The following is a 26,467-nucleotide window of genomic DNA, read 5'->3' on the forward strand; positions in this document are numbered from 1 at the left end:
GAAGAAAATGTTGAAAAACATTTTCAAGACCTGGTGGTAGGTGGTGCATTCCTAAACCTTATACTGAAAGCATGAGCAATGAAAGAAAACATGGATAAATGGGACCTCCTCAAACTTAAACACTTTTGTGATTCAAAGGCCTTTGTCAAGAAGGTAAAAAGGCAGCCCACCTCAACAGGAGAAAATATTTGGAAACCATATATCCGATAAGGGTTTGATTTCCATTCTATGTAAAGAGATCATACAACTCAACAATAAAACAGCAAGCAATTCAATTGAAAAATGGACAAAATATTTAAATAGACATTTCTCCAAAGAGGAAATAGAAATGACCAAAAAGTACATGAAAAAACATTCCATATCACTAGCTATTAGGGAAATACAAATCAAAACTACAATGAGATATCTCCTCACATCTCATAGAGTGGCCATTATTTAAAAAAACAGAAAACTGCAAATGCTGGAGAGGATGTGGAGAAATAGGAACATTCCTTCACTGTTGGTGGGACTGTAAAATGGTGCAGCCTCTGTGGAAGTCAGTCTGGTGGTTCCTCAGGAAGCTAAATATAGAACTGCCATATGATCCAGCAATTCCTCTTCTATGAATATATCCAGAAGAACTAAAAACCGTGGCATGAACAGACACCTGCACACTGGTGTTCATAGCAGCATTGTTCACAGTTACCAAAAGATGAAAACAACACAAGTGTTGATCAACCACTGACTGGATAAGGAAAATATGGTGTATACCTATGATGGAAAACTATGCTGCAGTAAGAAGAAATGAAATTGGGACACATATGATAACATGGATGAATCTTGAAGACGTTATGCTAAGTAAAGTAAGCCAGACACACAGAGAAAAATATTGCATGTTCTCATTAATATGAACTAAATATGAAGAATAAATGCATGGAATTAAAACCTAGAGTATAGGTTATTAGGAGATAAGAGAAGGGTTGAGAAGAACTACTGATGCTTAATGTATGTAGAAGTTTTAATTAGCTTGACTGTAAAAGTGTGGAAATGGATAGAGCTGATGGTAACACATTACAGTAAGTAGCAGCCGTTTTATAAATGGGATTGTGGCTGACAAGTCTTGGGATGTTAAGTGTCAGTTGAAGGAAAGCTAGAGAATAATCTAGGGACTGAATTGGGGTGGGGGGGGGTCATGGAAAAAATGTGACAAAGTACACTATAGACCATGGTTGTTGGTAATAGTCTGATGATATAATCTCATAACCTGTAACAAATATTCCACCATGGTTTGGTGTGTTGGTGAAGGGGTGTTGTATGGGAATTCTACACATGTGCATGATTGTTTTATAAGTTCACAATCTCTGTAATAAAAATAGATTTTTAAAAATAATAGGGTTGGTTGGGGGGAAAATAAACCAAATGTAAGGTATGGACTATAGTTATTAGTAATATTTTGATGCTGCTCTTGCATAGTGTATTAGTCAGCCAAAGGAGTGCTCGTGCAAAATACCAGAAGTCTGTTGGCTTTTATAAAGGGCATTTACTTGGTGTAAGAGCTTACAGATACCAGACCATAAAGCATAAGTTACTTCCCTCATCAAAGTCTGTTTCCACGTGTTGGAGCAAGATGGCTGCCGACATCTGCCAGGGCTCAGGCTTCCTGGGTTCCTCTCTTCCCAGGTCTTGCTTCTCTCCGGGCTCAGGTCCTCTGTATTCTCCACAAGGCCAGCTGTAGACTCTGAGACTCTCTAGGCTTTGCCTTTCTCCACAAGGTCAGCTGTAGACTATCAGGTAAATGGCTCTGTCTCTCTTCCTGGGGTTTCTGCAGTGTCTAAGGAGCCGTCTATATTCCTCTGTGTTCTCCTGGCTCAGGCTCTTTCTTCCTGGGGCTTGCTTCTCTTTCCTCTGTGTGCTTACTACCCAGAGCTGCAGCTCAAGACCCCAGCATCAAACTCCAAATCAAAACTCCACCGTCAAAATCTTCAACTCTGTCCTTTGCCATGTCTTTTATCTGTGGGTCCCCATCCACCAAGGGGCAGGGACTCAATGCCCTACTGACATGGCCAAATCAAAGCCCTAATCATAATTTAATCATGCCCAGGTACAGACCAGTTTACAAACATAATCCAATATCTATTTTTAGAATTCATAACTATATCAAACTGCTACACATAGTTTGTAACAAATGTTCCACAACAATGCAACATGTTGGTAGAGGGGTGATGTATGGGACCCCTGTATGATGTTATGCATGTTTATTTTGTAAGTTCACAACTTTCACTATACACTTACTGTTTATGTATGTTCATGTATGAATGATATATTTGAATTTAAAAATATTTTTTTAAAAGGGAAAAAATTGCAGCCTAGTGGTTACCATGTGTCCAGAGGGGCGGGGGAGGGAAGAATGGTGGGATCATGGGGCATTTTTAGGGCACTGGAATTGTTCTGCATGATCTTGCAATGACCAGTACAGGCCATTATGCATTTTGTTAGAACTTGCAAAAGTTTACCATACAGATTGTGAACCATAATGTAAACCACTGACCATGGTTATGGCAATGCTTCAATAGTTATTTATCAATTGTAACAAATGTACCATACTCACGTAAAATGTTATTACTAGGGGAAAATGTGAGGGGACTAGAGAAGGGGTATCTGGGAATCTCCTATATTTTCTATGTGACTTTTCTGCTAAAGCTCCTTTGAAAATAAAATGGAAAAGGAGAAAAAAGAAACCAGCTACAAAAATTCCACCCAAGTTCAAAGAGCGGTTTTAGTCTTGTTAATTGCCAGTATCTTTTGAGGATATATGGGTATGTTTTGGGTTTAGTCTGTTTTCAGAGACGAAAACAATAACACTATAGTTTGCAATTATCATAGAAGGATCTGTCTTGTGACTTTTATGACAGGTCAACAATCTTACTTTTCTTTTGTCAGATTGTATTTAATAATTGCTCCATTAGTGTACATCATTTTATTAGTAATGATGTTATTTGATGTTTCTTTCTATTAATACCACAATTGTGTGAATTTTCTTATCTTTTCAGGCTATTCCAGGTATTTCAGAGAAGGAAAAGGCTGGTAAGTTGACATTTTGGTTATGTTTTCCCTTCTTTATATTTTTGAAAGTTCCTTCTTAAAATAGACATTTCATTAAGTATCTAAAATGTATAAATCTCATCAATCTTTGAACAAATATTACTGCTGAATTTCGGAGAAATGTTTTGCTAAAAATGTAAGAAAATATATGCAGCATTCTAAGATAGACATTACGTTGGTTAAAATGTGTGCTTATGTAGCCTTCTAATTGCAACCACAGTTTTTTTCTTAAGGAAAATATTTCATGTCAATCAACATACTGGGGAATGGTCTCTGGAAATCGGTTGTTAATTATTAATATGACTCATTTTTTTATTTGAAATGCTTATTCAGTAGTCATAGAAGACGTGGTGATCATTATTTTTAAAGCTTATGCTATACTATCAAAATATAGTTATAAAGCAATATGAATAACTGCTTTGGATTAAAATTACAATATTTTTCTATGCTTTGTACTATGAATATTTAATAGTATTGTGGGAAAATGGATAATGACTGATGAGAAACATGGAAATATGAAAAATTGGACTTAGATTGGTGGAATTATGTGCTCTGTTAAATCTTTTTTATCTTTCTTAATAATTGTCTTATGTGTTCTTTGTAACAAAAATTAAAGACCAAAGATTGAAAATGGACTGCTGAGCTAGAAGCACATCATTTAGTTCTTGGACATTTGTGATTTTGTGATGATCTGAGAGAACATAGCATGGCTTCGAGTGACTTTATACTAAAGCATTAGAGTTTTTTGGATGTGGTTTTTGTACTGGGGAAGTTCTTGTCTATTTCTGTGACCTTATTTTTGCCCCCAGGTAGATTTTACATGAACGTTTTCATCATTTGTATCCTTGTGTGAGGTAAACTTTCTCTTATGTTTAGGCTGTGTCTGGTTCCTTCAGTCTAGTATGTTGAAAGGTATCCTTTCAGAATAGAAGGAAAATATTGAGCTGACATCATGTGGCGAAGCAAGAGGCAAAAAAAAAACAAAACAAAAAAACAAGGCAATGGCATTATATGGATTATTAATATCTATTAATGAAAGTCAAATTAAAATTCCAAAGCTCCAGACCGTTAACTGGGTTGTGTTAATTATCTAGTTAGGACAAGAAATAAATGGCTATAATGAGCCTAGGCATCATAAGAAAAACAAAATTAGCAAAAGTCATAGTTTAGCTTGAGTTGCAACATACTCTACAATTCCCAATATTACCTGCAATTTAGACAAAGTATGTAGCAGAACAAGTTGTCATTTTGTTCCAGAATATCAGAAAATTTTTTTCTATCCTAAGGAGAAAGTCCGGGTCTGAGTTCTTGGGAGGGGAAAATGGAAATACTGTTGGTTGAGGGAATGGAGAGGCAAAGCTACCTTCTTCCTCTCTTGTTTAAGTGACGCCAGTTTGGAAGGGAGAAGCACTGCATTATGTCAAGTTTCTCAAGTAGTTTCAAGATATTATTAGAAAAACAAAGATCTTATTAGACAAAAAGCATAAATATAATGCAAACAGTACTTTTAAATTATAATCCTGGAAATTTTTCCCAGCAACAACCAAAATATGAAATGAAACGTCACTCTTTTAAGAATCTCTTTGGGTCACTTCTACATTGCTGGGCACAATTAAAAGAGTTCATAGATTCAGTTGACAGAGGTGCAGTGCGATGACCCATGGGTCGGTTGGTGTGATCCACCCAGGCCTCCAGTTCCTGGAAGCCACATCCCATCTCAGATACTTGACCCAGGATGGACTGGGTCAGTCCAGAACAGACCCAGAGCAGAACCTGGCTTCTCCTGTACATTGAAACATTAGGATGGAATTTTATTCCAAAGTGGATTTTGACTTAGGTTTCTCGAGACAATGATGATGTGTTTAGGAGGAAGTATAACTTTGTTGGAAAATTAAAAAAGAAAGAAATGATTTTGTCATAAAAGTCAGTAATTTTATGTGTCAAGGCAAACACCCATGTTTGAATATTTTACTAATAATGGTAACCGACCTGACCATTCAAGAGAGGATACACTTTGTTTCAAAAGGTATAAAGAATAATAACGGTTTTTTTGGCAATCTAACTCCTGTCTTTCCAAACTTCACTGTGCTCTATTTTAAATATTTTGAGTGTTTTCATATAAATGTGAATCTCTTTATGCCAATCTTTATGAATCTCTGTTTTTAAACTTTCTCTAGACAGAGGGATGATCTTGAGGCAGAGGACCCACTCAATCTTCTGAGGGCTAATTAAGCTCTTAAATAGGATTAAGCTTCATACCCACCCCTAAGGCTTGTCTTTTTTTTTTTTTTTTTCTGTCTTGCTAAGTGAATGTAGCCTATTGTTCCTTATTAAGAAAGTCTATTTTTAATCTATGTGACCTCTCATCTAAGCCAAGTGGAACGAACTCTGCCAGCCTTTGTGAAGCTCTAAGCAAAATCATTTTGGGTACAGTCCATTAATAATTCTTGCACTGCAGTTGTGTGTTTGTCCCTGTATGTTTTTAAGTAGCCATCTTCTATTCTGATCCATGTTGCTATGAAAATACAGCCTGGTGAGATCGAGTCCAGTGCTTTCGCCTAACTGGTGATGACAAAAAATTCCAAGTGGAAATAATTTTGAAACAGCCATTGGGTCTACAGATATTCATTGAATAATACCATATTGAAGGCATTATATTAGATTCTATCAAGGAAGCAGTTATGAATAAGGAATGGTCTCGGCCCCAGAGGAACTCCAACGCTGGCTGAGAATCTCCCACCCGGCCAGCACCTTCCATAGCATCTTCTCAATGGAGGACTTCTTAAACTCTTCAGAAACTCCCAGGAAAGGAATCAAACTCAAATATTGTTTTCAGGAAATTCCGCGTCAGAACTGTGCATTTTTAGAGTCTGAAGCAATATCCAACCAATTCGTTTAAAGAAAACAATGAGGATTAATCACGAAAGTACCAGTCGGGGTAATTGCATCCAATACTTAGTGTTGTTAGATACATTTCATTGTGTCCTTAGTCTCTGCGCCCCTAATGCTGTTGTTATATTCTCCAGAACATCTGCTTCCTATCTGTGTGGGCTTGAACATGTTACTTAACTTCCTTTTCCCTCATTTCTAAGAAAATAAATAATCTGTCGTGTTGTTGTTAGAAGGCAACAATGCTTGCCCAAAGGAGGCCCTGGAAAGTGGTAGCTGTTTTTTATGATAATGAGTTGTGTTTATAACCCATCACAAGTACAGGCCAAATGGGCACTCGCGGAATCCCTGCCGCGGTGTCAGCTCCAGCCGGCCCTCAACGCCGCCCCGGGGCACCGGGTGACAGCTAAGCAGCCGTCTCCCGTGGAACCAGAGGTCACTTCTCGGGAAGGCCTGTGAGTGAGCCCTTGAGCCAAGGTCATCCCAGTCCAGGCAGAGCTGGCCCGGTTTAGCCTCGCCTTAGAAATACTTTCTCTCTTGAGAACCCATGTGCTTCAATTTTCCCCCAAAAGATTAGTCCCTGAGAAATGTTAGCTCTGCACCCCATGTTCCTGTGACCCCATCACCTCCCCATAACCCTGGGGAAGTCGGAGCCCATGACCCCGACCCAGCCAGGAACCGGGGCGCCCTGCACCTGCCCTCACCTCCCGCACATGCTCCTGCCTACACTATCTTCTATTTATTTTTATTTTTATTTTTTATTTAAGATTTATGTATTTATTTATTTATTTATTATTTATCTCCCCCCCCCCGCACCCCAGTTGTCTGCTCTCTGTCCATTCGCTGTGTGTTCTTCTGTGTCTGCTTATATTCTTGTCAGCAGCACTGGGAATCTGCGTCTCTTTTTGTTGCGTCATCTTGCTGAGCCAGCTCTCCATGTGTGCAGCACCACTCCTGGACAGGCTGTGCTTTTTTCGCATGGGGTGGCTCTCCTTACAGCATGTGGGGCTCCCCTACACGGGGACACCCCTGTGTGGCAGGGCACTCCTTGCACACATCAGCACCACTCTTGGGCCAGCTCCACACGGGTCAGGAGGCCTTGGGTTTGAACCCTGGACCTCCCATGCAGTAGGTGAACGCTCTATCCATTGAGTCAAATCCACTTCCCTAGACTATCTTCTTTTTTATTTTTTTTAAAGATTTATTTATTTATTTAAATCCCCCCCCCTCCCCTGGTTGTCTGTTCTTGGTGTTTATTTGCTGCGTCTTGTTTCTTTGTCCGCTTCTGTTGTCGTCAGCGGCACGGGAAGTGTGGGCGGCGCCATTCCTGGGCAGGCTGCTCTCTCTTTTCACGCTGGGCGGCTTTTCTCACAGGCGCACTCCTTGCGCGTGGGGCTCCCCCACGCGGGGGACACCCTTGCATGGCACGGCACTCCTTGCGCGCATCAGCACTGCGCATGGCCAGCTCCACACGGGTCTAGGAGGCCCGGGATATGAACCGCGGACCTCCCATATGGTAGACGGACGCCCTAACCACTGGGCCAAAGTCCGTTTCCCTCTAGACTATCTTCTAAACACCCTTGTCCTTGTCAGTTCCTCTGACATTCCTTTAATGCAGGCCTTCACTTTCCACTGGACTTTTGCAATGGCTTCCAAAATGGGTTTCCCTGCCCGAACCAATCACCCACTCCCAATAAATCTCGACTCCAGTGCGCTCCCAACACTGTCATTACCTTTGCAAAGCGCACTCTGCTCCTGTCAGTTCCTGCTTTAACATTGTCTTCATCTCCTGTTGTCCACGGAATCAGGTGCCTCCCCCCTGCTTGGCACACCGGCTCTCCTTTCATGATTACTTTGTAATCTGGATGCAGTACAGTTCACTGAGCCGTGTGTCTCCATTTTGTCCCTCACCCCCACCCGCCATCCCCTTTTGACCTGCTCTGTGCAGTGGGCAGCTGGCCCACGGGCACTGCTTTTGTCTTCCCCTTTGCCCAGTGAGCAGCACCAGCAGGAGACTGGAAGAGGGCGGGCGTGGGAGTTCACTTCCCAGGCCGCCCCCCGAGGGTCCCCCTGGCTTCTCTCAGGCAGCCCTTTCCACACCACAGGCCAGATTTGGACAGCCCTTCCCTCCTCTTGCCTCATCAAGCTTAGAGGCTGTAACTTCACTATCCATCCCTTGCAATTTCTCTAAACTTCCATGTAAACAGGCCTGTTAGTCAACTCCCCTCACATTACCCAGCGCGCCATCTGTTCCCTGCTGGGACCTTCACTACCTGCTTACTGAGTTCTTTCTATTCTTTGTTTTTCATCAAACAACAGCCACCATATTTTGCCACAGAACCCATTCCAACTCCGTGTCGCTCTACTTCTACCTAAAACTGTGACATACAACCTCGTTTTAAAAGATAGATAGACAAGACAGATATCCAGATAGAGTGAGCTGGATAGAGAAAAAGATGGCTTATTCAGAAAAACATATATTAGGCCACGTTTTCCTTCATTCTAAATGAAAATCATTTTCTTTAATCCCACGGGGGAGAAAAAATAGCTACTCTTATGATTTGGAATGTGTCTGTTATTTGTTATTGGATAAAAGAATGTAACTTAGAAAGTTATCCTTGCATTTTAGTGATTAAGAGGTGACTCTGAGCATATTTGAAGAGTGACCTGGAGCTACTATCGCTCACTATAAAGTTAATTCACAGAAGGCATCACAGATTTGTCAGGCTACATGAGCTTCCATAGAAATAGGTCATTAGCATTAGCCAAGAAAGGCTTTTCCTTTGCTGTCTTAAAAAAGCCTTCATGTTTGATTAGACCCAGCAGTAATAGCGCCTTCTCAACGAATTCCCTGGCAGATGCAGGCTCCTAAAAGAAAACAAAACCAAAAAATCCCCTGTATTTCTTATTGCAGTTCTTATTACCTGGCTTAGTTATGTGTCTTCATCTCTAAGCCAGAAGCTTTTCTCCGACAGGAACATTGCCTTTGTGTGCCCTGCAATTGAAACAGCTATTAGCACATAGTAGGAGTTCTGTAAATACGTGCTAAGCAATAAAGTATAATTAATAAGATGCTTTAGCCTCAGTCTTAATGATTTAAAGTTAATATGCTTCTAAACTTTCTGTTTAACTTTTTCCCCAATGACTTCTACTCCCAAGTATCTCAGCCAAGTAATGAACTAATGGTGTTATATGGAGACTCGATCCCGTACAGATGTATAAAGGGTGCCATGGAGAAAGATAGCCTAGAATCTGACTTTGTTTGGCTGTGTTCCTGGGTCATTTTTTTCTTAAAATGCTTGTTCTCCTGCCTCGAGGTTATTTGGTTGACCAGAAAATGTTAAAAACCAAGATAATGAATAAGTATAGCCTGAAACCCTCGTGAAAGATAGCTTTCAGAAGCAAGGAGCAGAGTCACAGTCTCTCCAAGCTTAGTGTTAAGGCTCGGAAGGCAGAAAATAGAAATCAAACACTTCTTTGTGCAAAATGTGTGAGGGGAAAAATCAGGGTTTTCATAGCTTCAACCCAAGCTCTCTGTAAATACTGAATAACAAAGCCCAGTCTTGGTACCTTTTGATATTCATTTTCTTGGCTGCCTTTGATTACTGGGACAGGAAATACAGATGACCAAAAAAAAAAAAGAGAGAAAATAACTGAAATAGACCCTTGCCTTTTTCCACCCTGATCATCACTGCTTCTATTCAGAGAATATCCGTGCAATCTACTTTCCTGCAAGCATATTCCAATATCAGGTCCAAGGCATTTGATGAAAACACAAAACCAGCACCACTCTGTTCTGGGTCCTCCACTGAGAGACCCTGCCCTATTTTAGGTCTCTGCTACAGAAGAGATCAGCCTGGATGTCTTGCTTTCTCACCCATTAGACTTTAGCATGCTCAAACCAGGAGTTTATTTCAGTCAACTTTGTACTCCCAGTGCCTCGCAATACTGTTGTTTCTTGATGTTCAATGAATGAATGAATGAATGAGATGAGATTTTTTTAAAATCCAGAAATGCTCTACTCTGTACATATGATAATCTTAAAGCCAAATGTAGACTCGTGACCGTTCTGTTCCAACTGAGGCTGTTTCTGAAACTGCATAGACACCCGTCCCCCCCAGCCAGCTGTTTTACAGAGTTCTGCAGGTTCTGAAAAATGTGTCTTTATCTGGCCCAGGCTGAGATTTAGCCAGCATTCCAAATTCTTTATTCGTTTTTACTTCCAGAAAATGGATTTCATTATTTTTATCCTAATGGTTTATAAAGTCACTTATTTCAGGCTTTTTTTTTTTTTTTTAGTACCATGGTCTCCGCTTGCCTGTTTTTTTATGAGAAAGGAATTTAGGGTATGCCCACACATAACCTCTCAGTTTCTGAAACCTAATGTAAACTAACCCATTAAAAGTTGGTTGTGGTTGACTGGGCTGTTGAGAGGAAATACATTAGCTTTCAGGTGCTAAGGAATTCATGAAACACAAATAAGCTATTCTTAAATGCCAGTGATCTTGAATTCATAGGATATTTTAAAATACGGATGGTTTTCTAAGTCTCTTTCTTAGTTTCCTATTGGTATTTTAGTTATTAGCGAGTAGGTAAAACAAATCAACTGTATCACCAAAAGCAATCAAACGTATTTCTTTTCCTCTCAATTGCATTTTAAGCAACGTGGGTAAATGATAATGTCTCTTCTACCAAGTTCCAGGTCTGATGTGACCCGCTGTACTCGGAGAGGTCTTTTCAGATCTCCACGGCAGAAAGTAGCAACCCACTGGTGTCTTTGTTCTGGCATTTAGTGATTCCTAGGATGTATTTCTGTTCCTAAGTTATCTTCCCTACCGGGCTGTGAGCTCCGTGCAGACAGAAACCACCCTTTCATCCTTGGCATCCCCCTCCTCCTTTGTGGTATCTTGGACAGGAAAATATTTTTTGAATCTGTCGAACAACACATGCAAGCACTCAGTTCATTTCCAGGGTATTAATGACCAGTACTTTTCACCATAGTTAATGAGCTTGAAATATCTTCCTGCAAAAAGTCTGATGTACATCTTGCTCCCCCCATTACCCTGGAAAAAGTGGCCACGAGCAGTAAGATTTGAAGGAAAGACTGATAACGACCAACACAGGCTAATGAGACAGTTTTGCATTTCAATATATTGACATTGACCTTTTACAGATAGAAAAAATAACTTGTTCATTTTCAGTCTTCCATGAAGAAAGACAATTTATTCAAAAGGCCTCTTTCAGTTTTATTTAGAAAGCAATAGAACTTCCATTTAGTTCGAAAATCATATCTGATCCTTTCTTAGATGCCTTCAAATATTTACCTTTATAAAGTCTCCAGCACACAATTTGCAGTTCAGTTACTTTTATTAATAATGTGAATATATGCACAAAGATGTCCCCTTAAGACAACTGTACATAGGTTTCTTTGGAGATAAACATTAACTTTGGAAGGGTACTCGTAACAATAAGTAATTTTGACATGTTTGAATATGAAATGTACTACAATTCTGATGGCAAGACATTATTTTTCTTCTCATTTTGATTCTCCATTGGTTGGGAGGACTTTGATTTATTTTTCTATATGCAAGAATTTAAGATCATTCTATTCCAGAGAGACCCATACACATTTCTATTGTAGAATTAAAACATGACTTTGAGATGTGGGTTGCCTAAGTGGGAAAACGAGGCCGTTAGTCACAACCATAAACAAGGTAGCCAGTGTCAAAGGGAAGGCTGGCGCCATCATTTTGCCTGCAGCCTGTGTGGAACACGGTGGGCTCTTCCAGGAGAATAGTGGACCGTGAATTTAGGAAGCTGTTTTGGCTTGAATGCTGCAATCGAAGGGGCTCACAGAGCTCTTACAGCGCTGCTTGAGCAAAAACAGTCCTTAAAAACCCTTACTCGCCCACCACAATGGGGTTTTGCATTTTTTTCTTTTACAATTTCTCAGAAAGGAAACCATTGAGAGTCCCTCTGGAAAACTCTTTCCAGTAACTTTGAATTACTATAGTTATCAACTTCTTTTTTTTTGTATAAATTTTTTTTTAAAAACTTTAGATTACATAAATGTTACATAAAAAATATAAGGGATTCTCATATGTCCCACTCCTTCCTCCTCCCATACTTTCCCACATTAACAACATCCTTCATTGGTGTGGTACATTTGTTACAATTGATGAACCCATGTTGAAGCATTGTTACTAGTATGGACTACAGTTTACGTTATAGTTTGCACTTTGTCCTGCACAATTTTGTAAGTTATAACAAAATATACAATGATCCATATCCATCACTGCAGTGTCATGCAGGACATATCCAATGTCTCAAAAGTGCCCCTATATTACACCTGTTCTTCCCTCTCCCATCCCTCAGAATCTCTGGCAGCCACTGTCTTTACATCACTGATAAGAGTTCTTCCATTGCTAGAATAATAATGTCTATAGTAGAATCATAATAATAAGTCTACTTTAGTCCATTGTTCATTACCCAATCTTGAGGATTTGGGGATGGTGATACCCACTCTGCTTCTAATCAAAAGGGGACTTAAAGCTTATGGGGCAGATGGATGGAGCTATCTTGCTTATAGTTGCAGACATTCTCTGTTCCTTGGGATGTGCTTTGTCCATCATTATCTCCTTGTTAGTTGTCCTGGGTGAGTCCAATGAACTGGAGAGTAGGTGTTGCAACTATGCTGAGATTCAGAGCTCAACTGGCACATGGATGGACCAAATATTTAAGTCTCTGGGACATATATTTATCAAATATAGTGCTAGTTATGGGTTCAAATAAAAGGGACAGAAGAGCCATGTGTAGAAAACCTGTAAATGAGTCTAGCTCTGTTACACTGAGGAACATAAATTCCAAAGTAAGGCCAGCTGACAGGGTGCCAAATTCCTGAGCTGTCAACCCTGCTTATATCTTCTGGATATCTCTAGAGCCCTCAGGAGCCCTGCTATTTGAGGCACTGTTTACTGTGGCAGTCAATGAGATCCTGCTGAGATTTGCATACGTGTAACCTCTGGAATGACCTCCTGACTCACTTTGAAATATCTTAGCTATAAAAACTCATTTGTATTTACCGATTTCCCCTTTTGGTCAAGGTCTTTTTCCAGATGCATTGCTAGTTAGCACTTGGTAATAAAAATTACTTGGTGCCAGGAAGGCTTATTCCCAGGAGTCATGTCCCACACTTGGGGGAAGGTAGTGCATTTATATGATGAGTTTGACTTAGAGAAAGAACACATTTGAGCAACAAGGAGGTTTTCAGGAGGTAACTCTTAGGCAGTATATAATAATAGGCTAGGTTTCAATTTCATAAGGAAAGGTTCATAAGTACAATCATCAATGTTAAGGGCTAGTATAATAGTCTGTCTTCCTTCACTAGACATTGCCTTTGCACTTGGGGCATTCTTGCTGTCCCATTAGAGAACGTAGTGAAACTCCCCAGGATGGGAATTCAATATTCTTTCAGTTTTTGTGTGGATCTCCACCCATCGAGACAATGTCCCATCCCATGAACACCTGAACATACTCGTATATCTTAGAAGCATGCCCCAGGCGAACCACTTCCCATGCATACTCACATCACTGATACCCCACACCAGTGATCCTTCCCCACCACTGCTGTGACCCTTCTGTAATCCAAAACCTCTCCAAAACTGAAGTCAACAAAATAACCAAATGAAACTAATAAGAAAATAAAATAATAATTTAACAAATAACTAATACAATACATGAAAATTTTAAAACAGTTTGAAATAATAAAAAAATTTTTAAATATAGACATTATGTCTTTCACCACTGTAAGATCTACTGTCTTGTATATACAGTGACATTTTCTTCCATATTTTCCCACAGTGTCTTACTTTTTTTTTTCATTTTATCTTCAAAGGAGCTTTAGGATACAGAAAAGTCACATGGAGAATACAGGTGATTCCCATATACCCAGTGTCCTCTCCCTTTCCCCCCTTCACTTATTAATAACACTTTATGTGTGGATAGTACATTTGTTACAACTGATGTACAAATATTGAAGCACTGCTACTAACGATGGTCAATGGTTTACATTCTGGTTTACTTTTTGGATTGCACACTTTTATAGGTTTTGACAAAATGTGAAAGTGGCCTATATCTGTTATTGCAAGATCATGCTGAACAAGTCTAATGCCCTGAAAATGCCCTACATTCCATCTGTTCTTTACTTCCCTCTCCATCCCCTTGGACTCTACGGTAATCACTAAGTTTCAATTTTTGAAGAATAAGATTCCTAGTTATTTGAAATAATATAGAGGGCTTGACATAATGGTCTGTTTTCTTTCACTGGGAACTGCCTATGTTCTCAAGGGATTCTTGGCCCTCTAATTGAGAATATAGCAGGACTCCCCAGGATGGGAGGTTACTATTTTCTTGTTTCTTGTGTGGGTCTCCACCCACTGATACAGCACCCTATGACAAGAGGAACACTTAGATATTCCTTAAGAGCCTGCCCCAGGTGCCCCCTACCTCTTACACTCCCCACATCTGATTTCTTAGTATAAACCTTAGATTGAGACTTTTTTATGAATTTCTGGGGACAGACGAATGAAGGTAAGGGTACAGTTGTCACTCCTTCCATTTCCCTGCCTTTGTGGCTGTGGCTATGGCTATGGAGACTTCCTTACCTTTTTAAGTCTACGATCTTCTTAGACGTGTTTCTCTAAATGTTTTCCTTGCCATGCCGTGATTTCCTGGAAAGGAGACATTTTCCCTGCACCTATGGAATGCCAGCCTCATAGCAGCTTATCCCCCCACCCCAAGAGGGCTTCTTCATCTGTCTGCTTGTTTGCTCATTTCTCCACTCGTTGTCTGTCTGTCTTCTTTAGGAGGCACTGGGAACCAAACCTGGGACCTTGCCTGTGGGAGAACTGTAGTCCACCACTTAAGCCACATCCGCTGCCTGCTCATTGTGTCAGCTTGTTGTGTCAGGTCATTGCGTCAGCTTGTTTTCTTTAGGAGGCACAAGGATCCAAGCCCAGGGCCTCCCATATGGGAGGCAGGCACCCAACCAGATGAACCACATCTGCTTTCTGCTTGTTGTGTCAGCTCGTTGCGTCAGCTCATTGCATCAGCTTATCTTCTTTAGGAGGCACCAGAAACCGAACCTGGGACTCCCTGAGTGTGAGGCGAGTACCAGACTGCTTGAGCCACATCCACTCCCCTCATAGCAATTTTTTAAGTGTCTGTTGAATGAATGGTTGAATGGAGACTAATAGCAAGGATTTCATCAGTGCCTGCACTTTTCTAAGCACTTTATAGACATGGGCTCATTTAATCCTTTTAAAAACCTGTGAAGCAGGTGTTATTTCTTTCTACATTGGAGGGATGAGGCCCCCAAGACTCAGAGAGGTTTTGTAAGACACCAAAAGCCACAGAGCTAGCGACAGGCTGCGGCAGGATTCAGGCTCCAGCTGGCAGACACATCGCAGGCTCCTAACTGCTCTGCAGTAAATGCCGAGGCTCCTCAGCCTGACAGACTCCTGTTCCCATGATCCGGCCTTACCCTTCCTTCCCCGCTTTATCTCCCATCCTCCTCCAACCCACACCTTCCGCTGTAGCCGTGGCGGCAGCCTCACTGTTCTCCTGAGTTTGCTTCTGTGGAGCTTGCCCTTTGCCCCTCCAGTTTCCCGTCCAGAAATTATCTCCCCCGTCCCACCTTCAGTGTGAAGCCTCATGTGACAACTCCTGCTTAGATTAATTTTTTTTAATAAAGATTTATTTTATTTATTTCTCTCCCCTTCCCCCCATTGTCTGCTCTGTGTGCATTTGCTGTAGGTTCTTCTGCATCCACTTGTATTATGAGGCAGCACTTGGAATCTGCGTCTCTTTTTTGTCACGTCATCTTGCTGCGTCAGCTCTCCGTGTGTGCAGCGCCATTCCTGGGTGGGCTGCGCGGGGCGTCCCTCCTTGTGGGGCGCACACTTTGCATGTGGGGCATCCCTATGAGGGGGCGCCCCTGTGTGGCACGGCACTCCTTGTGCACGGCAGCACTGCACATGGGCCAGCTTACTCCACTGGTCAGGAGGCCCTGGGGATGGAACCCTGGACCCTCCATATGGTAGATGGACACTCTATCAGTTGAGCCATGTCCGCTTCCCTTATATTAATTTCATGGAGGAATAGAGTATGGAGTAGAGTGGACTTACTGATATTCTATTCATGAACTATTATGATTAGTAATTGAAAAAAATGTGGCATTGGTGTGGAGAAAGTGGCCATGGTGGCTGCTGGGGGTAGGGAGTGGGAGGAAGAGATGTGATGGCGTTTTCAGGACTTGGAGTTATCCTGGGTGGTGCTGCAGGGACAGTTACTGGACACTGTATGTCCTCCCATGGCCCACTAGGTGGAACGTGGGACAGTGTGGGCTATGGTGTGGACCATGGGGTGCAGCAGTGCTCAGAGATGTATTCACCAAATGCAATGAATGTCTCATGATGATGGAGGAGGTTGTTGTTATGGGGGGAGGAGTGCAGTGAGGGGGGTGGGTGGGGAGTATATGGGGACCTCATATTTTTTTAATGTAACATTAAAAAAATAAAGAAAATGCTATGAGGGGAAGCAGACTTGGCCCAATGGCTAGGGCATCCATCTGCCACATGGGAGGTCTGCGGTTCAAACCCCGGGCCTCCTTGACCCATGTGAAGCTGGCCCATGCACAGTGCTGATGCACGCAAGGAGTGCCACGCCACACAGGGGTGTCCCCCGCGTAAGGAAGCCCCACGCACAAGGAGTGCACCCCATAAGGAGAGCCACCCAGCGCAAAAAGAAAGTTCAGCCTGCCCAGGAATGGCGCCGCACACACGGAGAGCTGACGTATCAAGATGACGCAACAAAAAGAAACACAGATTCCAGTGCTGCTGACAACAGAAGCGAACAAAGAAGAATACGCGGCAAATGGACAGAGAACAGACAACTGGGGCAGTGGGGGGGGGCGGGTGGGAAGGGAAGAGAAATAAATAAAAATAAATATTTTTTAAAAAATGCTATGAGGGGAGCAGATATAGCTTGAGCAGTTCAGCATCCGCTTCCCACATATGAGGTCCAGGGTTCAATCCCCAGCCCCTATAAAAAATGCTATGACTACAGCATAAATAGTGAGTGTGGGTCATTTTCATACTTAGTCATATATGGACTTCCTTGGTCTTTTGAGTGTTTGCTTTGTCTCAGCCTTGCCTCCCCACAGTCCTTTAAGCACCTTTCTAGAGTCACCTGGTACAGAGCTCAGCACCTACAAGGGGCTTATTTAATACTTTTTTGCTTAAAAACTCTTTTAGAAACTCACAAATGTTAACGTTTATTACACTCTCCACTAATGTTAACTTCTACGCTTCCTTCTCTAGGCAAAAGTGCCTCTTTTCTCTTGTCATCAATTTTTATTACTTAAGTTCTCTCCTTTAGAATTTCTCCAAGTTTTCCGAAGAAAACTCCTACTAAATATTTTAGAAGTCCTTCTTATTTGTGGTTGTACCTACTACATACTGCTGAGAAGTACACAAATCTCCCTTGATCCAACGCTGAAGCTTTCTCTCTCTCCATGCCCCAATCACCATTTGTCCTGCCTCCAAATGTTCTAATAAAAGTATTACCAAAAGTGAGCAAAGCTGTAATAATTCATATAATTTATAAGGACTATGTAATTCCTGCCTTTATGCTCTTGTTCCTGAGGTTTACTCTACTGTTATCATTTTCTCCAAATCACACTCTTCCGTCAAGGCTCAGCCTGTGTGCCAGCTTTTGTATAAAGCCTCCCAGTGCTCTAGCCCACGGGGAACTCCCTCTTGGGCCCAGAAAGATTTCACTGCTCACCTTATCCTCAGTCCCTAGAGGAGCAGCCTGCATGCTCTGTGGCTGTCGATTCTCAGCCCGGGCCGGCCGATTGGACAGGGCGGGCGCTGGGCAGAGCACACCTGGCCCAAGCCGGGGGATACACTGGCTGGCCCAAGACCGGTGGTGCCATCTTGTCCTTTCTTCTCTCTCTCTCTTTCCCTCTCTGCTGTGTCCATGTCTGTCTGTCTGTCTCTCTCCTTTAGATTAAGAGCCACAGAGACTCAGGTCACTCTGAGGCAGGTGCTTGAGCTGAAAGGGTTTAGAGACCCCGGGGGTGGAGTATCAGAGGAAACCGTTCTGTGAAGAGGAGCACGATAATGGAGCAATAGGACCAAGACAAAGAAGTAAGAGACCTTGCAGACTGGAGCAAGAGATGGAGACAGCGGCTCCTTCCACCCCAGGTGACTCCAGGTGTCCGTGCCAGCTCCCAGGAGCCCCGCGGCCTCCATCTGCAGAATATCTCCAGATGCTTACTCCCTCCACTCCCTCTTAGGCCTCACTGGCCAATTAGGTCCTTGCACTCATAATTTAAGCCATTCCTCGGCAGATTCCTATTGAGTATACAACCAGTATGAAAAATACCTATTACTTAAGTTTGCATGATTTTACACCATGCTGTTTCTCGTATACATGTCCTGTCTCCCAAAATAGAAGTAGCCTGAATAAGGAACCACGTCTTTTTTCTGTTTATGATTTAGTTTGTCTTACTTCACAGTAACTATTTATTATTTCTTATTAGTGGACATCAGTAAATAATATTAGTTAATTAATCTGGATTAATACTAGACATATCTTTTGTCTCAGTTTGCTAAGACTGCCACGGCAAGGAACCACAAACTTGGAGGCTTCAAACCACAGAAATTTATTGTCTTACAGATTTGGGGCCAGGAGTCTGAAATCAAGACGTCGGCAGGGCCGTGCCTCCTCTGAAGTAGGGAGGAGCCTTTTCCGTGCCCCCTCCCGGCCTCTGGGGTGGCCGGCAGGCCCTGGCGTGCTGTGGCTTGTGGCAGCATACCTGTGACCTCTGCCCCGGGCCCCGTGGTTGCCCTTGCTCTGTCTGTGTCAGTGTGTCCCCTCTGTCTTAAGAGGACACCAGACAGGTGGCTGCAGGGTCCACCCTACTCCAGTACGACTGCATTTTAGCTTCACCCTTCCATCTGAATCCCCATCCACAAAGAAGGTCGCTTTCTGAGCTTCTGGAGGTTAGGACTTCAGCCTCTCTTTTTTGGGGGGACGCAGTTCAACCCATCACATAGTGTCTGGGCTGTAGCTCCAAAGTGAGCCCTTGCCCAATGCCCACCAGAGAGTCGTGAAGTGCCATCAGGATTGTGAGATGAGAAGGAATTCATTGCCAAGTTCACAGGCAGGGTGAGCAGAGGGCCTGCGGCTGGAAATCTGTCTCCCCGAGTTGGAAGTGCTTAGGGTTTCTATGGGGTTCAACAAAAGGAGGTGGGGTTGTGACGCGGAGGGGAGGAAAGCAGCATCAGTGGGGAGCAGGGCAGCAGGGCAGCGTGTTGACTGACACAGGTGGCATGACTAGAAAATGACATTTGAGCACGATGAGTGGGAGATGATGGGGCTAGAGACAGTTTGATCTCTGAGCATGGGCAGATGGGTGCCACGCCTAGTTCAGTCTAAGGTTTTAGGCTACTGCGCATGTCAGGCCGGCCAACTCGGATTACAACGGGCTTGATTCCTTCTGAGCTGATTCCTGTTATTTTATTAATAAACACTGAAAGCGATGTATAGGAGTCATCAGGCCTCAGGGTTGAAAAAAGAAGGTGAGGGAATACAAGCTGGGCCCGTTAGGAGTTATTTTTGTTACTGTTGAGTTCCAAAGAAAAGATTATGACGTTTACAAAACATAGCAGCAGCATCAAAGAAAGAAAACATCTGGATTGCAGTTCAGTAAGTCACAGATATTGGCTTCTGGCTATTTTAAAAATTTAACATAGTTTTTTAAAAAGTTTAACATACATCAAAGCTATATTGCAAAACATCAGAGGGTTAGTAAGGGCCTAAAATACTATTTAGCGGGGTTGAAATATATTTGTTCATTTATGATCGGTTGCAAATGTTGACTAAAATGATCCCTCTTCCTGGTTAGACTAGACCACAGAACTACACTGCATTGCTCTATCACCACTTCAGAGTCTCCCGCAACGCGCGTAACATCTTCTGTCCCATCTCTTCTCTCCAAATCAGTCCTGTCCTATCTTGTATTTATTAGTGCCATGGATTTTCTTTTTCCTCTTGACCAAATATCATCCCCTTTTCTCAATCACTCAACTTCATCCTGAACATGAAATTAGTTTTTCAGCTTGTGCTGCTATTTGTTGGAATCAAGTATTGCTGCCCTCAACAGTTTGATGATATCAGTAGAGTACAGTCACGTTGCTTCGTGCCACTAAGTTCCATTAGCAAACTACTGGATAATAAGAGTGAATCTGATAAAACCAAAAAGTGGAAGAATGTAAGCAAATTTTAAAATATATGGGGAATGAGACAATTGAAAGTAGCTTCAAGTGAAAACACAATCAGAATTCTGTTAGACTTACCTGCCCTCAGTGACTTAGCTTGCTTTTTCGTTTAATTTTTAAAAACATATACATGCAGGGTCAGAGTGGGAGGGGCATTTCCATGGTCTGTTGGTTTTTTAAAATTATGAGTATTTTTTTTTATTTCTAAGGCCTCTAAGGGCTGCATTCCAGCTGCATTAATGGAGAAAGGGGGAAACAGACTTTGGCCCAGTGGTTAGGGCGTCCGTCTACCACATGGGAGGTCCGCGGTTCAAGCCCCCGGCCTCCTTGACCCGTGTGGAGCTGGCCCAAGCGCAGTGCTGATGCGCGCAAGGAGTGCCCTGCCACGCAGGGGTGTCCCCCACGTAGGGGAGCCCCACGCGCAAGGAGTGCGCCCATGAGGAGAGCCGCCCAGCGTGAAGGAGGGAGCAGCCTGCCCAGGAATGGCGCCGCCCACACTTCCCGTGCCGCTGACGACAACAGAAGCGGACAAAAGAAACAAGACGCAGCAAAAAGACACAGAAAACAGACAACCGGGGTAGGGGAGGGGAATTAAATAAATAAAAATAAATCTTTAAAAAAAAAAAAAATGGAGAAAGGAGCTTCCATCTCTGCAGGTGACTCAAAGGGGATGCCAGGCTTTACTTATTTCATGAGCTGGTTTTTTCATTATCTAAAGAAAAACAAGAAACTCTTTATTTTGTAATATTTTTGAGCATCAAATTTTAGAGGCTTTAAAAAAACCTGAGTCATCTAAGTCTAATTAATGACATTAATTCTGAGATGGCACTTGTTCTGCAGCAAATCAGGAGCTCCTTCCAGATGGTCCACAGCCATGGAACATACACAGAGCAGTGACCCTCTAATGCTCACCTGCAGGGAGATGTGTCTTCCCAAATGGGGATATTCCTGCCCACAGAAAAACGTCTTGGAGCATTCCAAAAGCATTCCCATCTAGAACATAAGTCAGCTTTTCAAAAACAATTGCGGATGACAGCTAGGAAGACGTTTCCATAAAGGAAACATTCTAAAATTTGAGCAAAGTAGGTTTAGTAAGATTATATTCAGAAGTCGGAAAGAAGGCATGGCTGTTTTTTCTTCCCCTGGTAGACCCTAACGGAGCCAAGCTAACAGCACTGATCCATAGAAAGAATTCCACATCTGGAGAATCTTTACTCCATCTGTGGTAGGGTGTTCTGCCCTTATTCTTTCTCTACCATTTCCCATGACTTTGGCTTACCTCGCTTTTTTTTGTTTTCATTAGCAAAGTTCTTTAACCCTTAGGGATTTTGTTTTGTTTTTAAGTGGAAGGAGAGCAAGAGGATGCCTTAAAATGTTTGTGTGATTCCCTAGAATTTAGTCTTACTTTTCTTTATGCATCTACAAAAATGATGTACTTAGTAAAAAAATATGACTGTTACCTGATAAATCCTATGGAATTTGTTTGAATTTCTTTTCTTCGCTTCTCTCTTTGCCTGGCTGAAGGGTTGCCTACACAGTTGTCAGCCCCACTCACTCAGCAGAGCCACACACCTCATTTCCACTGACCCTTAGTCTCCTCTCTAGCAACATCCACCTTCTCCACATGCTGCAACTCAGCCTCCCTGTCTGCGCTAACACTGTTGCCTTCTCCTAAAATTCCATTAAAAAAAAAAAAGTAAGAAAATTTCCTTTCATACCATCTCCAAATTGCCGTATTTCCTTCCTTGAAGCTTTAGCACTTTTCCCTGAACTCCCAAGTACTATATCTGCATGTCTCAAAAGGATTTTATCTCTTTATGCTCTTTGTATTAGTCAGTCAAAGGGGTGCTGATGCAAAATACCAGAAATTGGTTGATTTTATAAAGGGTGTTGATTTGGGGTAAGAACTTACAGATACCAGGCCATAAGGCATAAGTTACTTCCCTCACCAAAGTCTATTTCTACATGTTGGAATAAGATGGCTGCCGACATCTGCGAGGTTTCAGGCTTCCTGGGCTCTTCTGGGCTCAGCATCTCCATTTCCTCTACAAAGTCAGCTGTAGACTGTGAGGTTCTCTAGGCTTTACCTCTCACCTCAAGGTCAGCTGTGCACTATCAAGCTAATGGCTGTGTCTCTCTCCCTGGGGCTCCAGCTTTTAGACCAGCATCAAACTCCAACATCAAAACTCCAACATTAAGAACACTTAACTCTGTCCTTTGTCATGCCTTTTATCTGTGAGTCCCCCACCCCTTGCTGGTACAAGAGGTTTACATAATTACTTAATCAAGTAAACCTTAATCTAGTAAACCTATGAATCCAATATAATCTAATGTGCTCAGAGGAAAAGACCAGTTTACAAACATAATCCAATATTTCTTTTTGGAATTCATCAATAATATCAAATTGCTATACCTTTTATTATAATTAAGACTTATTTTCCCTATTATGTGATAAATTGCATGTCTGATTTGTCTTTGAATATCTTGTACGTAAAGAACACTCAGTTTTTTCATTGAAAAAAAATTGCATTTTTAGTCAAGAATAGTGGCACACATGTTAATGCCCTATAATTCTCTAGAATACTTGTTTCAAAAATCAGACTTAGATCTAGGCCTACTGAATCAAAATCTCTTAGACTTGAGAATCTGAAATGCTCACATACAGGAAAATCTTCACAGTAAAGTTTGAGGATCACTGGTTAATGTCAGTGAAAGTACCCCACTTATTCTTGTACTTCCACATGCATATAATTTCAATATGTTCCTCAAAACTATTCTGCATAATAAAATCCTCAGGCTTAAGACAAATTACTGTGACCCAGAATGACTAGCAACAGATCTTATTTTATTATAAATACAATCAAAAGTATTTCTGAATAATTATATTTGCCAAATAGTGCTTTGGGACTTACAAAGCTGTCTAAGATACTACCTTCAGAGAGCTTATAGTCAGAGTGAGAGGAAAGAGCGATATATATATAAAAAGTCATTAAGCAAGCAAAGTAATCAAAGATGCCCTGTAGTCCATATAGTTTCCAGTATTTGTCATTAGCCAGCCTACTTATTATCCAATCTCCCAAAGAGAAAACAGCCTTTTAAAGTCATGAAAACCATTCCATATGCAGTTGGGGCAGGCATAGACAAAGGAGAGGAGCAGAGGCTATTCCACAAAGCCGAACGTCCCATTGCTCCACCACTGGCATTCAGTAGTAGACATTTCTTAAGACCAGCTTCTGGTTTTATGCATCAAGTCCTCTAGAGTCCAACGCCCACCTCTCTCCAGGACTAACCTTCATTCACATCTGGGAATAGCACAGCGAGTGTTACCAAGCACCGACAGCACAGGAATGCCGATCTCCTCCGGGGTGGGCCTGCTTGGGGGAAGGGGTAGACCAAGGGGAGTCGGCGCCTCTGAAGAGCCTGGTGGAAGTGGAAGCTCACTGAAGCCCCATGGGAGGCGCCGCTGAGAGGGAAGTGGGGCTGGGAGTGGAGGAGAAGCAAACAGACCTCCTAGTTTGCAACTTTGTAAGCCTGGAAGCAGCCCAGATGACACTGAAAAATCACTGCCATATATTCCTGAAACCTGGTTTGCATATTATAATCCTTTCGTGAGACCACAATCTTTAGCTTCTCCTCAGCAAGGCCTATTACCCCGACTCCAGCTTTTTTTTTTTAAGATTTGTATTTATTTTCTCTCCCCTTCCTGCCCCCCCCCGCCCCAGTTGTCTGTTCTCTGTGTCTATTTGCTGTGTCTTCTTTGTCTGCTTCTGTTGTTGTCAGTGGCACAGGAATCTGTGTTTCTTTTTGTTGCATTATCTTGTTGTGTCAGCTCTCCGTGTGTGCGGCGCCATTCCTGGGCAGGCTGCACGTTCTTTCGCGCTGGGTGGCTCTCCTTACGGGGCACACTCCTTGCACGTGGGGCTCCCCTATGTGGAGGACACCCCGGCGTGGCAGGGCACTCCTTGCACGCATCAGCACTGCACATGGGCCAGCTCCATACAGGTCAAGGAGGCCCGGGGTTTGAACCGTGGACCTCCCATGTGGTAGGCGGACGCTATGTCATGTGAGCCAAATTCGATTCCCTGCCCCAACTCCAGCTTAATCCAAATATAGCCAAATGTCAGCCCTCCTGATTCTCTTCCCTGCCTGCTCACCTTCTTCCCACTTCCTCTTCTCTCCACTGGAATGTTGAGGGCGACGGACTGAGGGGAGGACGGAAGTGATATTGGTATGGGCAGCCTTCCAGCCTCTCCAGTTTGGCTGTCCCGGGTCTTCCCTGCCCTAGCCCTGAGAACGCGTCCTTGAGCACGTGGCAGCCTGCTGAGGAAGGGCAGTAACGGGTCTGCGGTAAGGTGCTCATGATGCACGTGGACCTTTAGCTGAGGGACAGAGAACACCTGGGCTTGAACAGTCCACAGACGATTAGGCAGGGGCGGGGCTGGGGAGCTTTGAAAAACTGAGACCTGAGGCATTTTTAGGCCAGGAAAATGGTGCTGGCACGGTTAGGACAGGGCACGGTGAGACGACTGGGTGGCCCGGCCAGCTGCACCTGCTGCTTGCGTTTGGAAGGCGATTGGAAAAATTGATGGGTCCAGATTCCAACAGGTCTTGGATAGTGAGTACAATTTTTACAAGGAATATGAATCTTATGAAATTAATCAGTGGCATTAACCAAGCTGCAAAGATCTAAACATCTTCATTCTTAACTCTTCATTCAGTAGTAAAGGAAAGTGGTGGAAACAGGTCTTTTTAAATGGTACACAACAATACCAAAAAAACCATCAGATAACTACAAAAGCTACTGATAAAGGACTTTGGTAAGCATACATTACATGGGAAGTAGGGATTAGGGTAGGAAAAAATACAAAGATTTTGGTTTAGGCTTTTGCATTTTACTTTCAAAAGATGAGTTCTACTTTATTATAATTCAACCATTACTCATGATAATAAATTACAAGCATTAAGATAAAGAAAACAGAAATTTAGAGAACTAAAAAAAACAACTCCTTCTAAAGATCTCCAATATTTTCACTTATTTCAGAGCAAACCATTTTCCTAAGAAATTCTAGCCATTTCCTTAAAAATTAGCCAGATGAAAGGGAGGTTTACTTTAAAATGATCATATTTTACATTTAAGTGACAAAATGCCATGTTCTGTTTCCTGTTACCACCCACCCCTTGTTTTCCTTTGAGTATTTTAGATTTCAATGTCCTCTTATCATTGACAATCTATAGTCTTGGTACGAGATGTGAACCTCTCACTGTGCATAAAATTCCAAAGGCAAAAATACCTCCATTTCCTTTAGAGGTGGACTTTTGTTTTCAATTTCCAATGTGAAATACTAGCAATGCTTATTATGTTGCTTTTTCACAAAAAGAACAAATAGGGAGAAATGAAGAAATAATGACTGAAAACTTCCCAACCCATATGAAAGACATAAATATCAATATCCAAGAAGAACAGTGCACCCCAAACAGAGTAAATCTGAGGAGATCCACTATGAGACACTTCCTATTCAGAATGAGAAATTCCAGAGATAAAGAGAGGATTATAAAAGCAGCAAGAGAAAAGCAACACATCACATGCAAGGGAACCTCAATAAGAATAAGTACTGATCTCTCATCAAAAACCATGGAAGTGAGAAGAAGAAAGTGGTATGATATATTTAAGGTACTGAAGAGAAAAACTGCCAGCCAAGAAATCTTTATACAGAAAAACTGTCCTTCAAAAATGAGGGTGGATTTAAAGTCTTCACAGACAAATAAAAACTGAGAGAGTATGTTACAAAAAGACCAGATTTAGAAAAGATACTAAAGGGAGATGCTAAAGGACAAGAGACTAGGAGAATAATGTAAAAATGAAGATTATTAGGAAGGGAACTTAGAGGGTAAAAAGACAGACAATAGTAAGATATGACAACAGAAAGCTAAAGGATAATAGGGATGTAGTAATGGATTGAAATCCCCAATCAAAAGACATAAACTGACAGAATAGACTTAAAAATATATAAGCCATCTATATGCTGTCTATAAGAGATTCACCTTAGATGTAAGGACACCAGATTAAAAGTGAAAGGTTGAAAAAAGATACACCACACAAATAGTAACCAAAAAAGATCTGAAGTAGCAATACTAATATTGGACAAAGTAGA

General features: G+C 42.1%; 1 protein-coding gene across 2 annotated transcripts in view; it reads left to right on the forward strand.

Moving 5' to 3' along the window:
• DLC1 (DLC1 Rho GTPase activating protein) overlaps positions 1–26,467 on the forward strand; it is a 507,940-nt gene that overhangs the window by 300,373 nt on the left and 181,100 nt on the right. For both annotated transcript variants that reach the window (XM_058289885.1, XM_058289886.1), the window contains exon 5: positions 3,030–3,063. In XM_058289885.1, coding sequence (XP_058145868.1) covers positions 3,030–3,063 — 34 coding nt within the window. The remainder of the gene's footprint in view (positions 1–3,029; positions 3,064–26,467) is intronic.

The sequence above is a fragment of the Dasypus novemcinctus genome, chromosome 29 (assembly GCF_030445035.2).
Source record: "Dasypus novemcinctus isolate mDasNov1 chromosome 29, mDasNov1.1.hap2, whole genome shotgun sequence".
NCBI lineage: Eukaryota > Metazoa > Chordata > Mammalia > Cingulata > Dasypodidae > Dasypus > Dasypus novemcinctus.